This window comes from Parambassis ranga, chromosome 19 (assembly GCF_900634625.1).
Source record: "Parambassis ranga chromosome 19, fParRan2.1, whole genome shotgun sequence".
Lineage (NCBI taxonomy): Eukaryota > Metazoa > Chordata > Actinopteri > Ambassidae > Parambassis > Parambassis ranga.
Window position 1 is genome coordinate 16,514,770 of NC_041039.1, and position 13,484 is coordinate 16,528,253.

Genomic DNA, 13,484 nt, shown 5'->3' on the forward strand with positions numbered 1-13,484 from the left:
GGTTCAGGGCTGCGACATTACCTGGAAAAGATGGAGAATGAATCATTTGTAATTTTTTGCATGCTGCTCTTCTATTTGTGGAGTTGATGTTAACAGTCCAGTTGATCCTGTGATGTCCTTGTAGCTCCACAGTAAACAGCACAGAGTGACCAGGGTCCACCTGCATCCATTATATCAAGCAGGGCAGGTGACTGGCTTTCCTCTGCCTAATTACAGGACGATCGCCATTCACATCCAATAAAGTCACAACCAGAGTACCTGTCCCTGTATCTGGAACATCATCTGACACGATGTTCCATGATCCTCTGACAGGCTCACATGGACCCGAGCTGGACTGAAAACAGGAGGCTTGTTCATCCTACTTATTATTATGTGTTAGGCATCACAGACGTCACAGTGAACTGTGGAGCGTTATCATTGCTGTCAGTAACAATGATGATGACAGTGCCCGCTGTGAGTCCCTCATCCTTCATATAAGCGGCCTTTATGATCAGCTTGTACTCTGTGTGAGTCTTAAATGAGAAAATGAGATAAGATGATGTGCCAGGAGAGGAAGAGGAGAGGAGTGTTATTGAGTGGTACTACAATAGCTCTCTGTCCAGGCCACCTGCCAGCAGGCTGATTGCTCTGCTCACTGGATTTATAGCAAGCTTGTCTTCTTTGGGCATCTGAGATTTTATCCTATACCAAAGTATGGCATTGTTTGTATCTGGATCATCTTTATCCACAGCTGTCACTGTTATGAATTATATTTATTGCTTCAATAAACACCGTCTGCAGTCACTATCAAAACAGAGGATTACAGCTGATTTGAGATTTAAACACTCCCCTGGACTTGGTTCAGTAAAAAGATCATCTTTAAGGCCTGGTTGTTCCCCCATTGCCTTCTTCAATGTCACAGAACTGAAGTTTGTATTATTTCCTAACCCTCTGTATAAAGTGTTCTTTTAACTTAAGTCATTTTGTTCATGTCTCATTTTTCCAGACCTGTGCCAGAAGTGTTGTGCTCCTCGTACAGCCTGTGACTGCAGTAATCCTGTGTTTGCCTACTGATGCTAAGTGGCTGTTTGACTCTATCAGATGAGGGGAAACCAAGATTTGTGACTGGGCGCACTGTCAGGCATGCAGGTGTGTTGATGTTGACCTTTGAACATGTGTGTTTTTCTATAATGTGTATTCATTCTCTAATGTTTACAATGAAAGAAAAATAGAGAAAAATACAGTTTACTAAGAGAATTTATTAAAAGATTTAACCTTCCTTTTGGTTGTTTGCAGGATAACCAGACCAACACACATTTACACAACACTTAGGATCAGATCGGCTCCCATCACACTTTGCACCTGACAGGTTAGTAGTATTTATTTTGACAACTCCAACTGCTCCATGGCAGGTTTAGATATGTAGAGTGTCAAACTACATTTAGTGCAATGTAATGTAATGTTACACAATGTTGCCCTTTCCATACCATTACATCTAGACCTAAAAGTTTCTGTGAACAAACACACATTAAACTAAACACATTGGAGTGAGTGGAGTGACGATGGCAAGGCTAAGACTTTAATTTAAACACCAGTGATTGGTTTGCCAACACACTGGACCTTTACACTACATCTGAATGCATTACAGGTCATTAACACAAAACAGAGGAACACTTGACATCTTAGACAAAAGTAAACAGGAGAGAAGGCACAGATTGATTGTCTGCAAGTACAGAGGTCCAGGAAAAACATGGAACAAAGTGAGCATGTGCATTATTCTGTACATTGATATTTAGTCCTGGTATTTCTGCTTTTGAAAAGTGACTGAAAACCATGCACCATAAATTTAAATGGAGAATAATAGCAACAGTAAAAGTATCTGTGCACAGTAAACTGCCCTTCATCTACATATTTATGTAACACGTAAGGTTTGTTTTGTTCAGAATCTGAAGCTTAAGATTTTTATTTCTCTGCCCACCCTTATTTAAAAAAAAACAAAACAAATGAACCTCTGTTAGCTGCGTTGAGGTCGGGCCAGTTCGTAGTTTAGATAGACCACAGTGGCTGTAATGTCGTCCCTGTACATTCGAGCCAGGTCCTCTGGCAAAGCCAGCATTGAAGCCAACCTCTCCTGGCAAAGGTCTCCATACTCCCCAGTACCAAGTGCATGTCTGATGAGGTGTGTGGCAGCATTGGTGTCTAAAGCAGGAGAGGCACGGGCCTGGCGTTTTAGCAGGAGTTCATGCATCTGACCCAGTTTGAGCTGCTTCTCAGAAGGAGAAACTGGAGCCTGGAGAAAAGAGTTAAAACATTTTTTATACAATGGTGTGTTCCAAATTAGGGACATAACATTACATTCTAGTCTGCCTCTCCACAAACCTGTAAATGAATTCCGCTCAGGTGCTCTCCAATCAGTCGCACCGCCTCTTCACTCCTCAGTTCGTCCCACAGCCCGTCAGTGCCGAGGATCAAGAAGCGGTCCTGGGGCCTCAGCTTGTGATAGGTTATCTCTGGTGCCACGTCCAGGTATGGGGGTGTCAAGTAGTTAGGAGGAGTGTACTGATATAAGTTGAGAGAGTCGAGGTCCACTCCGGATTCCAGGCTGGCTAAGATGCTCTGCTGCAGCTCACGGCTCCATTTGAACCTCACATCACCAAACGCACGCAGAGGCATCAGAACCTAAAAGAGCCAACCAGAGATTTCCTAACGTTAATGGAAAACTCATCATACAACGCCTGTTGCACATTGCTGTGCCAATGGCTCACTCACCCCAAGCAGTCTGTCGTCTGTGACCACTGTGTTTGTCTCTGAGGGTGGATGCTGGGCTTTGATTCGCTCCACCTCAGTCTTGTTCTGCGAGTTGTGGTCTTTGGAAAGGGGCAAAGCGCTCCATGATCCATCCTCCTCTTGCACTCCCAACACTGCTCGGCAGTCCCCGGCATTTGCCACATGGATCCCATCGATGCCAACATGAGCCACGCAGGCAGTGCATCCAGCAAAAGCAACCTGTACATATAATAACCCGAATGACACAACACTGTATGATCTTAAATACACTAAAGAAGAGACAGAATTAGCTTTTTACCTGGATGGCTGTACTTTTGATTAGGTCATTGGAAAGAGGCACCTGAGCCTCCAAGGAGATGTCAGCATCAAGACGTTTGAAAGCACAATCCAGAGCATCCTGAGGACTACGACAAAACATAGCTGAGTTTTACACCACTGTGGTGGGTGAGTTTTATACAATTTATGTGAAACAGCAATGTCTGCAGACAAGAAGAAAACATGATTATTGCTAAGAAACACAACCCAATTAATGCATCCCAATTTACCAATGGTTCACAAATATTTGTGCCTACCTCATGCCCGCACCGTGTTCTTCACACTCCAGTAATTCTTGCCAGAAGACTCTCAGGTGTTCGATGTAGAGGGACGCAGATTCACGATAATTAAAGTCTGCATGATTTTTATACCACTGCAGGATGGGTGGAACAGGTTTGCTATGCTCCATGCACTTCTCAAGCTCTTCCAGGCTGTGCTTTGACATCATTGCTACTGCTATATAATACAGCAGGCGCTCACTGACAGATTGAGCACAAGCCCAGCCCCCATGGCCATCAAACACTCCAAAGAGCATGCCCTTTGACTGGAGAAGTTAAAACAGAATTCAGTTTTGAGAAGGAACAGTGCAATAAAGAGATTGATGCCCTTACAGAGAGCAGAGGGTGCCTACCTGTAAGCAGGTGGCTGCACTACGGCGGTCCTCATTAGGTGTGTTAGCAGCGAGCTGGTTGCTCTCAAATTTTCTCACAGCACTGAGTCCTCTGCCATCAAACTCTGGCACATTTACAGACTGAAACCAAGACACACAGAAGATTAATTGTAACTAAACAAAAATAAAACACCATTTTCTGCCACCATTTGTCTGTAAAACATGCATTTTTAACCTGTAGATTTTCTGTGGTACCTGCTCATTGGATCTCAGAATACTGTTGATCTGGATTTGGCTCAACTGAAAATCTAAGTCCTCACGAGTTGAGAGGTTTCGCCCACTTTGAGACCAATTTCCTGATTCCTCGCCAGCACTGCACCTCAGGTCAGATCTAGATGTACCCCAGGAGGAGAAGTGACAATGGTGGGCTGGATGAGGCTGAGAGGAACCAAATGCTACAAGGTGGGCATACTAAATGAACAAAGACAAGAGTGATGACAACATTAGACACAACGTAAATAATACTGAAAAAACTGAAGCTCGAGTTAAGAAAGAAACCAATTTGAATACACACCTGCAGTGAGGCTGTAGAATGTAGCGACAGTGTGTAGCTTGAAGCTTTCTGGAGGATGCTGGCGTACACACGTCCATACATCGCTATACAACGCGGTTTGTAAGGTGTTGTGCCGCTTTATCACCTTGCTGTTTATTTCAAGAGAAATGTAAGGTCATTTTTAAAAATGCTTTTGTACAATTATGCATCAATCAACCTCACAGCTAAAGTGCACAGATAGCTTACAAGTAAAAGTAAATTTAACATCGTAATCAAAGTTAACAACAAACACGACCAGTCTTAAGGCATCCATACAAACTTTAGTATTGACTTGACACCATGCAGTATAAAACGAAAAGTTAGCTTACTAGCCGGCTAGCGCTGTTGTATAGTACCGACTAAAGAGAACATATTCCTATATATACTTACTAAATGTGTATATGCATACGAATGTGACCAAATGTCTATAAGCGATAAGCTAATCAAATACGAACGAACTTACTCAAGTTACGAATGAATCAATGTCCGTCGAAACACGAGCTTTCACAGCAAGTAATGGTCCTTTGCGGTCCTCTGACACTCCGGCACATGCGCAGTAGCTCATGAAGCAGTTGTGTCGATCGAACCACTGTGCCGTGGAGTGGTTTGGTCACGTGCCTACTGACGTTTGACGCACTTGAGTGACGTTGGAAGCTGGCCGCTATGGTTAGAAATACTAGTTGTACAGATTTAAGATTTAAGATTCAAAACGTTAATTATTTCCAAGTACAATTGAATTCTTTCTTTGTTACTCTCGAGGAATAACGCCACAGTAAATATATAAATAAGTAAAATAAATATAAATGGACTATAGAAATAGAAATAAAAAAAATATAAACCCTTCAGAGAACAAAAGCTCTATATACATTATTACACAACAAGAGTTCAGTGTTATACTGTCAATGTTTACTTATTCTTATTTAGTGCAGTACCTGTTACTTCACTTTCACAATAATGTAGGAGTCACGTTAGCTAGAGTGACAGCAAGCAGTCATGTAATTCATGTTATATATCGGAATGCTGAATCTCTTGTAAAAACAAACAAACAAACAAACAACATTTGCCACCTAAAACTATGTGAAACTTGATTTCTGGATCATCGTACAGTCATTTGAATTACATGAAGTCAGTTAAATTTGATATCATTGGTAAACTTTAACTTATTGAATAAAATCAACCAAGGTCTTTGGAGCCATAAACATAGACTCACAGCTTGTGTCAATCAAGCCAACCACGCCCACTCATCCACCGATCTTTAAAATGATTTTAGATGGACCACCATATTAACACAGTTAAGAAAATGTATGTGTATCAAAAGGAGGAGAATCATTGTGTAAACAACTTTAACTATTATCGCCTAATTGCGTTTTTTGGACTCACTGCTATCTGTGAGTGCGTCACTGTGACGTGTGTGCATAAGGTTGAGTGACGCTCGACAGACAAACCGCACTCATATTGCAAGGCATCGCTCGTTTATCAAGATAAAATATATCCAAAAAAATCTCGTCTTGCAAAACACTCGTAGGCCAGGTTACTCGTAATCCAAAGTACCACTATTAAATACATTTTTGAAAGGGAGTCACTTGGAGCCAGAGAGTTTTTTGAACATGCCCCTGCCGGCCATCCAAGGGTATTGCACTTTAAACCACCTCCGTTTCTCTACCTCAACGGTTACGCCCAGATTGCGTCACCGTTCCGTAGGTTATGGCAGAGCGCGCAGTTGAACGCTAGCTAAAACGTACGCCAGGGCTAATTAATACTAAATATAAACTACGGGTAACAGTTGAAACGTTAGGTAGGACAGTAGCATGAAGAAAAATTGTGCTTTAGAAGCACGACGCTCTTAGCTTAAGTTTAATGGTAAACTTGACGAGGTTGAGCGAGATTTGCTATAGCTAGCTAGCGGGCTAGCGTTTAACGTTGACGTTAGCATTAAATGACCCTAGATTGGCCAGACCTGGAAAAGACCAGGTGCGGTTCTATTGATATTGATATTGAGCTTGCCAGATCATTTAATGAGTAAGATGAATGAGACAAGAGTTTGCAGCAGCAGCCGTAATAGTAAGTGGTGATGTGGCAAACTCCACTGTTTTATGTCTGTATTTTGTAGATGAACTAGTATAGCTGAACGCCTGTGTGTCTAACCTGTTTCTTTCCATCGGCATGTTTTCAGCCATAAAGACAGATCTCAGTTTGCTGCTTGAGTGTCTGAAGTTTCAGATGAAATGTCCTGATTTGCAGAAACAAGCTCTTCTCACTATTCAGTCAATCTGTGAAAAGAGAGGTAAGAGGAAAATAGGAAGTTATATTGAACAGATTTTTTGTTTACATATTAGACTTAAGACCTTGGCATTGCATCTTTGACTATTTTACTTTTTTAATTGTATCATTTCAGAGGATAATGTTGATCTGCTGAGAGAAATGGGAGGTGTGACGTTTGTATATAATCTCTCCAAATCAAGTGTTGTCAATTCAGATGTTCAGGAGGCCGCACTATTTACACTTGGCACGCTGGCAGAGGCCAATGGTAATCTCAATTCATTTAATGTCTCATGGGAACTCCTGGGAAGTAAAGGCAGCTTTTTTTAACCACTTATGTCACATGTAGTGTTATGTGGGCATCAGAGCTCCTGAGTTGGATGATGTTGAATATGTGTGTTTTGTGTTACTGTATTGATGTAATGTGGCATTTTTGGATGTAAATTATTTATTTTTTTTATTTGTAAATTAATTAGTAATTAAGAGAAACCGTTTCCATTTACACCTTGATAATATATATCCACTCTTCCCTCTGCTAGTGTATTGCAAGTATTCTCTGTGCAGAAAGGAGACGTTTACACACCTCGCTGACTGGCTGATGAAAGAAGACATCTCCCTCTCACTAAAGAGAGTTTCTGTCTATTTGCTGTTTGTATTGGTAGCCAACAACAGTAAGATCACTTCTCTATTACTGACACAATATTATAAAGCTGTGGCTTGGTTGTCCTATTTATCGATATGTGTTAACTAAATATTACAGGATTTGTTTTGGGTTTTTTTACTTTAAAGGTAGGGTAGGAGATTTCATTCTGATGCACTTTTTGTTAAATTAGTGTAACTTCTCTTTACAATCCGATAGCAACCAATTGGTTAGGCAGTTTCGCATTAAAACGAAGAATATGAATCATCTGTGGAAGCTATAAAATGCTAAAAACCTCAGCCAATCCTCCGGGTGGACCCTGTAGGAGTATTGGCTGGTTGTCACTCCTGCTATGCGCACACCAGAGAGGTACCTGAATGATGGCCGAAGTCACAGACCGCGGCTCGTCTTCAGGTGATGCTCGTCCATGTGATTGGAGGCGTGGCTTTGGGGTGAGCTCCGAGAGAAAGGGGCGTGTGTTTACTTTCGAAATCTGGCTGACTCTCACTGAGTTTTCAAAATCTCCTACCCTACCTTTAATCCAGAGCATTGTGATTTTGTTTTTGTCAAACGTATATCGGTTGCTCTAATGTATCTGTGTCTGTGTGTAGAATCTGGACAAACTTTAGCCCAAACTACTGGCTGCCTGGACATTCTTCTGGATCTCTTCAGGTATTTGAAGCAGTCTGATACCTCCCCTAGTTATGCTGGTATAATGAAATTTATGTAGTATATTTTTTTCCAGGACCACATTTCCCTTCTCTGTTGGGGCCCCTGATTTTAAAGAAGCTAATGCTACTGAAACTTGTCAACTTTGGGCATCTGTCTCTAGTGCTCTCTGTGGGTGTGTCAACAATCCTCAGAATGGTAACAACCTTCAAAGTCAAGTGAGATTGCATAAGTTTTGTTAAGGACAAATGTCGTTTTTGCTCAGTTGTGTCTTTTGTTTTGTATTGCAGAGCAGGCTCAGCGTATTTGTGTGGCTGCCTTTCCCATACTAAAAATGTGGCTTCAGCAGATTGTGCTGGCCAGCACTGAAATTTTTCAGCCCATATGCTTTTTCATAACAATGACAGTTGCCAACAACAGTAAGTGAAAAGGGCAGAAACGCTGATGGTAAAAAGATTTTATATTATGTAGCTAAGAAAATCTGACTTGGCACCAAAATCCAAACTATTAAATGTCCACTGTTTCTTCTAATTTTGCAGCCGCTGTCCAGGAGAGTTTTTCTGCCTCTGGATGTTTGGAAAGTCTTGCTCATGCACTAGTTCGTCTTTCTCCTCATGCCAGCACAAGCTTATTGTCTTGCCAGCTGTCTGCCCTTGTAACAAAGACCCTGTCAGCTTGCATTACTGATAACTGTGCGTACTGCTCTCAGACCCATAAAAACACATATAATGTGATAGTTTACAAAAAGTATCTCCATTATTGAAGGTCTTTTCTTTGTAGCTGCTTTGGCTTCAAGTCTGGCTCAGTATGGCGTGGTGTCCCACCTTTTCTCTTTGCTGGCCAGCTCACACCTGGACCCTGAGGACAGACTCTCTGTGTTGCTGAGCTTAGGCCAATACACTGAGGCCTCTGGTGGGACTGCCATTTATGTGTCATTATATTCACATATAAAGCAATTAAAAACGTCATTAGGCAACATTCACTTAAGATTGCAACACACTGTTCACTGTATGCTTACTTCTGCTTGCAGAGGAGCACCAGACGCAGCTGGTGCAGTGTGGAGGCTTGCCCTTACTTATAACTTTGCTCACAGAAGACACAAGTGAGGAGGTTCAGAAGGTGGCTCTGTTCATATTGCAGACTTGCAAACAGGCCAGTAAGTTAAAGCAGTTTTTTGGTATTATAATACTGGTATTTTGTTTGTATATATATAGATAACAATATGGTGCAACTCTTGAATTACTGTTGGTGGATTAGTTTAATGCTTTTCATTGTTAATGTGACAGCAGTGATCATGTTCCCATCATATTCCTACTAACTGTTCTGTAGAGAGAAAGTGATTTAATAATTTGTGCATGGACTGTTGTTGAGTATGCAGATTCATGTTGACCTGTTTGTGTCGTCTGTGAAGCCGAGTGCTTGGGAGCACGTAGTCTGATGGCAACGCAGATTGAAAATGTAGAAGCCCCTACAAATATGGCGGACTTAAAGAGTTCAGCTATGAACCTGCTGCACAGGATCAACCTCCTAGAGAAGAGACAGCAGGTGAAGATTAATTGTGCACACACACTTGCTGATGCAGTCTGACCAGTAATCATGCGTGATGGTGACTAATGATGTGTGCTTATGTTCACCTTAAGGAAACTGATTATGACCAGGATGAGACAAACCCTCTGACTTCATCTGTGGGGCAAAGCCAGCCACCTCCACCCTTAGTTATACCCCCCCCCCTTCAAAGAACCGAGAGCATTAAATCCATCCCTACACTAAAGCATGTGAAAGCCGGTGGTGTCAGCAGCATTAAACTTCACACTGAGAACAACAATGAAATGAAGACAAGCAGATTCACATTAAGTCTCCAGGAAGAGAGGGCTAAAGCCAGTAGAGGGGCTGTGCAGTGTTCAGTGTGTAGGGGTGCAGGAGTCCTAATGTCTTCTCATGAACTGCCGCTAGAGGGAGGCAGTGAGCCACAAACAGCAAAGAGGTCAGTAGCAATGCTGTGCTTTCATTCTTCATTTTATAGAACAAAACTTGGATAAAGCATTGATGACTGCTTTTTTGCCTTTTCCTTGTTTTTTAGACAGTTGTTTAAGGCCCAATTAACAGCAAGAAATCCAAAAAATATTAAATGTACTGAAAGTAAGTGTTAAATTTAGGTTGTTTCAAGTTGATGTGTCTCTTAACATTTTTTTCAAGTCCTGTGGTTTTATGTTTAGAGTTACAAGACGGTGAGGAGATGAGTAAGATGGAGAAAATCAAAGCGAAGGAACCCTCAGGTTCTCATATCCGGTGTACAGGTATGAGAAAATGAAGCTGCCCTTCAGTGGAATTTTATTTGGTTTGTTTTATGGAGGAGTTGGACTGCCATCACTCTAGTGTGTCTTATCAAACAGTAATGCCCCTTTTTAACCTTTCTAATCAATCTCAGCAAATTTATGAAGGAAAGCCTGCAGTAACCCATTTAGACATATAGAGGTCTGGGTCAGTGCATTTTTAAGCACTTTTTTTCTTGTCATCTAGGGCACAAATAAGGCTTCTTAAATAATCATCATTGCTTGTTATATTTTGTAATTAATCATGTTATTCTGATGCATAAATGTAATTCCCACACTGGATTAGACATGTATTGATTAGGCCTGGTGTGTGGCCTTTGTCTTCCTTTAGGTTGTGTGTTACGTTTTGAGGAAGTGACCAGTCGTAATTTTGCATCTCTCCAAACCTCCTGCCTGCATAGCTGTGACCTACACAAAGCTCTTCAAGAGACCACAAAGAAATACAGGGAGCATCACAGCAACCCATTGTTGAGAAACGAGCAACAGGACAAGAGCACACTTGGATACAGCAGTGAGTTAAAGGACAGCAGTGTCAAATATATTGTGCATGTCTGGAATTTTCAGAGTAATTATGAATTAGACATCATGTCAATTTGGCATGCTATCGGAGCATTGTAAGTACTGCCATGCATCCCAGAGAACACCGTAACTCCAGAAATAAAACAATTGCACAGACACAGTTATGTTAGAGATGGTGGTGTAATTGCTGCGGTGCACACTGGGAAGCCATGAGACGACATGATGTTGTTGGTTTCTGACACACCTACATTAGGCGTACAAGGTGGCTTTAGTTTAGTCCCTAAACCACAGTTAAGATAATCAGAGGCTAAGTAACCATCAGATTGTCTGTTCAATATGTTTTTTTTTCTACAAGCTAATAAAAGGAACTGAATACATGAGAGTAGTTGTCTGCTACTGTTCGATGTGCACTATGTATTCAGCATACATGTATATTATTGTGTAAATGTGTAATTTCTTCTTTTTTTTAGGGTTTTCTTTGACCGAGTTGAGCGGGAAACGTTATTTCAACAAAACTGGTATGAGATATTATACAGCAGCAGGAGACTGTATAATTTGTGTTCTTGAATATTTTGCCAAATTTTACATTTACAACATTGATCCCATCTCTCCCCTCTGGCCTGGCTCCCCTAAAAGGGAAGCTTCTTCCTGAGGATAGATCCCCACCATCATATAAGGGTATGTAAAACTGATCATTTTAAGTGTGTGTGTGTGAATGTTGTGATTGAGAGCCTGTGGTGGGAGCTGCCTTCTGCAATGTGTTCTTGGCAGCAGACAAACCAAAGAGCGGAATGAGGAATGTTGAACTACAGCCAGTGTTCTCACAGTGCAGGCCAGAGCTGGTTCAGAGCAGCACAGCTGTATTAAGCTGTTTCACACTCTGTATAACACTGTGTGTATCTGTGTGAGTGAGTGAGTGAGTGAGTTAGAGAGACAGAAAGGATCATGGTGTATTGTGATGCTTTTGCTTTGTGCTAGTGACACAGCAGTGAAAGGAAAGATACTTAAACTTTAAAAAGTTGGTGTGTTCGGTACTTACATCAGATTGATCGTGCTGTATATTTTTATATGTACATTTGTTCATATTTTACACTTTTTTTGCCAGTTCACAACAAGTCGGATGTTCTGTAGGGCAAATGTTTTTCATTGCTGAGGTGCAGTTGTATGGTGTAGTGTTTCTGTGCTGCCATTCTGAGATTTACTGTCTGTTTTTACCTCTCGGCCAAATGCTTTTTCCAATGCTGACTATGTGAAAGTCCACTCCATACTTAGAATAGTATTTCTTCCACTGCACAGTCCACATTTTGTGCTTGTTGAGCTGTTTTTCCACTGTTCTCTTCTACCCATCTTAGCTCTCCAGTTTTGTTAATTGTTGGCCACTTGTATTCATTTTGTTGAATGATGTTGTAGGAACAGAATCAGAAAAAGTAGGCTTCTTTTTTTTCATGAACTAATTCCAAATGTTTTAGATACAGAGACAAGAGGACGGACAAACACTGAACAACTTACTCTCCATGATCAGAAGATTGGCACAGATCATTCTTCCTCTGTAAGAGTGTTGATGTATTTTGCAACATTTTTCTTTACTGCCCTGACCAGTGAAGTGTATCGAAGTAATACATATATATATAAGAAATAAGTAAAGAAAATATACATAAAAAATAGTTTTGCAGTTTATCCACTTAACAAAGCATGACTGCTGCATTGGCTACTAAAAACTGATAAAATATAGTGGTTAATTATATAATACAACATGGTGATTCAAGTTCCTACATTACTATGCTGCAGCAAAATTTAGTTCTAAATTTAGTTCAATTAAATTAATTACAAATTATGTATGATTTTCAGAGCAGTTCCTTTTCCATGCAGACTGGAAAAGGTTCTTCTGAATTTCATTGCAATATGAGTAGCGTGAACACACCAAACAATGTTAATGGAACTTTGAGGGAAAATATATTTTAAGTGTGAATGTCAGAGCAGACTGTAATGGGCTGCAGTTCATTAAAATGTGTACATAATGCTTTGCTTATTGGTTGAAAGAAATTTATGAGATGTGATGTTAATGGGCTGAAATTTGCAGAACCACCAGTGTGGTCTGTTAATATCGGTCACATCGCTTTGAGTAAGGATAATGAAGAACAGATGTTTTAGGAGCACATTTTCTTGTGTTCATTGTAGCTGTGATTAAGCAAAGATTTGCAAAAATGTTACACAGCACAGGAACACATTGGGAATCAGGTCAATTAGGAAAAGGGTGAATCACCTACTGTTCTGATGTATTTTGTCATGTACATTTTGTACTTTTTCTGTGTGACAAACTGCTTTAATTTTCACTCTTGACATTTTAATCTCTCTTAGAGACGGAAGCGGAAGGACTTCACCCGCGAGGAGGTGTGTTACCTACTGTCCGGAGTGAAGACATATGGCTTCTCCTGGAACTCCATCTTGTGGTCTTACCCTTTCCAACCTGGACGCACCAATGTTGACCTGGCCAAGAAGTACAGGCGATTAATGGTAAGGAGGGAATCTGAAATGTTCTGGTAGTTTTCAAGATAACCGTTATATTGCATTCAGATTTTGTACTTTACTGTGTCCTTTCCTTTTTTGCCTTTAGATAAATCAAACCAAGGATATGGGATGTCCATAGTAACCTTGAGATCCTGGGACAGCCCAGTGCTATTATACTACTATATATTTTGCAACATACCTATAGTATTATTGCTTTATTTATTTACCAGTGTTATTTAATGTTTTCTGTTTTAATGTTTTTGTGTATTTCTG

The 13,484-nt window shown here is 40.7% G+C and overlaps 2 protein-coding genes across 2 annotated transcripts; one reads left to right on the forward strand and one right to left on the reverse strand.

Moving 5' to 3' along the window:
- Positions 1-1,218: 1,218 nt before the first annotated feature.
- pdp2 (putative pyruvate dehydrogenase phosphatase isoenzyme 2) lies at positions 1,219-4,870 on the reverse strand. The gene is made up of 9 exons (XM_028432043.1): positions 4,747-4,870; positions 4,266-4,393; positions 3,947-4,162; positions 3,713-3,832; positions 3,339-3,625; positions 3,065-3,170; positions 2,749-2,985; positions 2,359-2,658; positions 1,219-2,269 (listed from the first exon to the last, which is right to left on the reverse strand). The coding sequence occupies exons 2-9, from the start codon at positions 4,344-4,346 to the stop codon at positions 1,994-1,996; spliced, it is 1,623 nt and encodes a 540-aa protein (XP_028287844.1). The 5' UTR covers positions 4,347-4,393; positions 4,747-4,870; the 3' UTR covers positions 1,219-1,993.
- A 1,416-nt stretch (positions 4,871-6,286) lies between these two features.
- terb1 (telomere repeat binding bouquet formation protein 1) lies at positions 6,287-13,441 on the forward strand. The gene is made up of 20 exons (XM_028432044.1): positions 6,287-6,344; positions 6,457-6,567; positions 6,679-6,810; positions 7,082-7,213; positions 7,794-7,854; positions 7,928-8,049; positions 8,142-8,270; positions 8,391-8,543; positions 8,632-8,763; positions 8,882-9,007; positions 9,263-9,396; positions 9,492-9,835; positions 9,932-9,990; positions 10,068-10,148; positions 10,516-10,695; positions 11,174-11,221; positions 11,340-11,381; positions 12,173-12,252; positions 13,062-13,217; positions 13,318-13,441. The coding sequence occupies exons 1-20, from the start codon at positions 6,299-6,301 to the stop codon at positions 13,348-13,350; spliced, it is 2,301 nt and encodes a 766-aa protein (XP_028287845.1). The 5' UTR covers positions 6,287-6,298; the 3' UTR covers positions 13,351-13,441.
- The last annotated feature ends 43 nt before the right edge of the window (positions 13,442-13,484 follow it).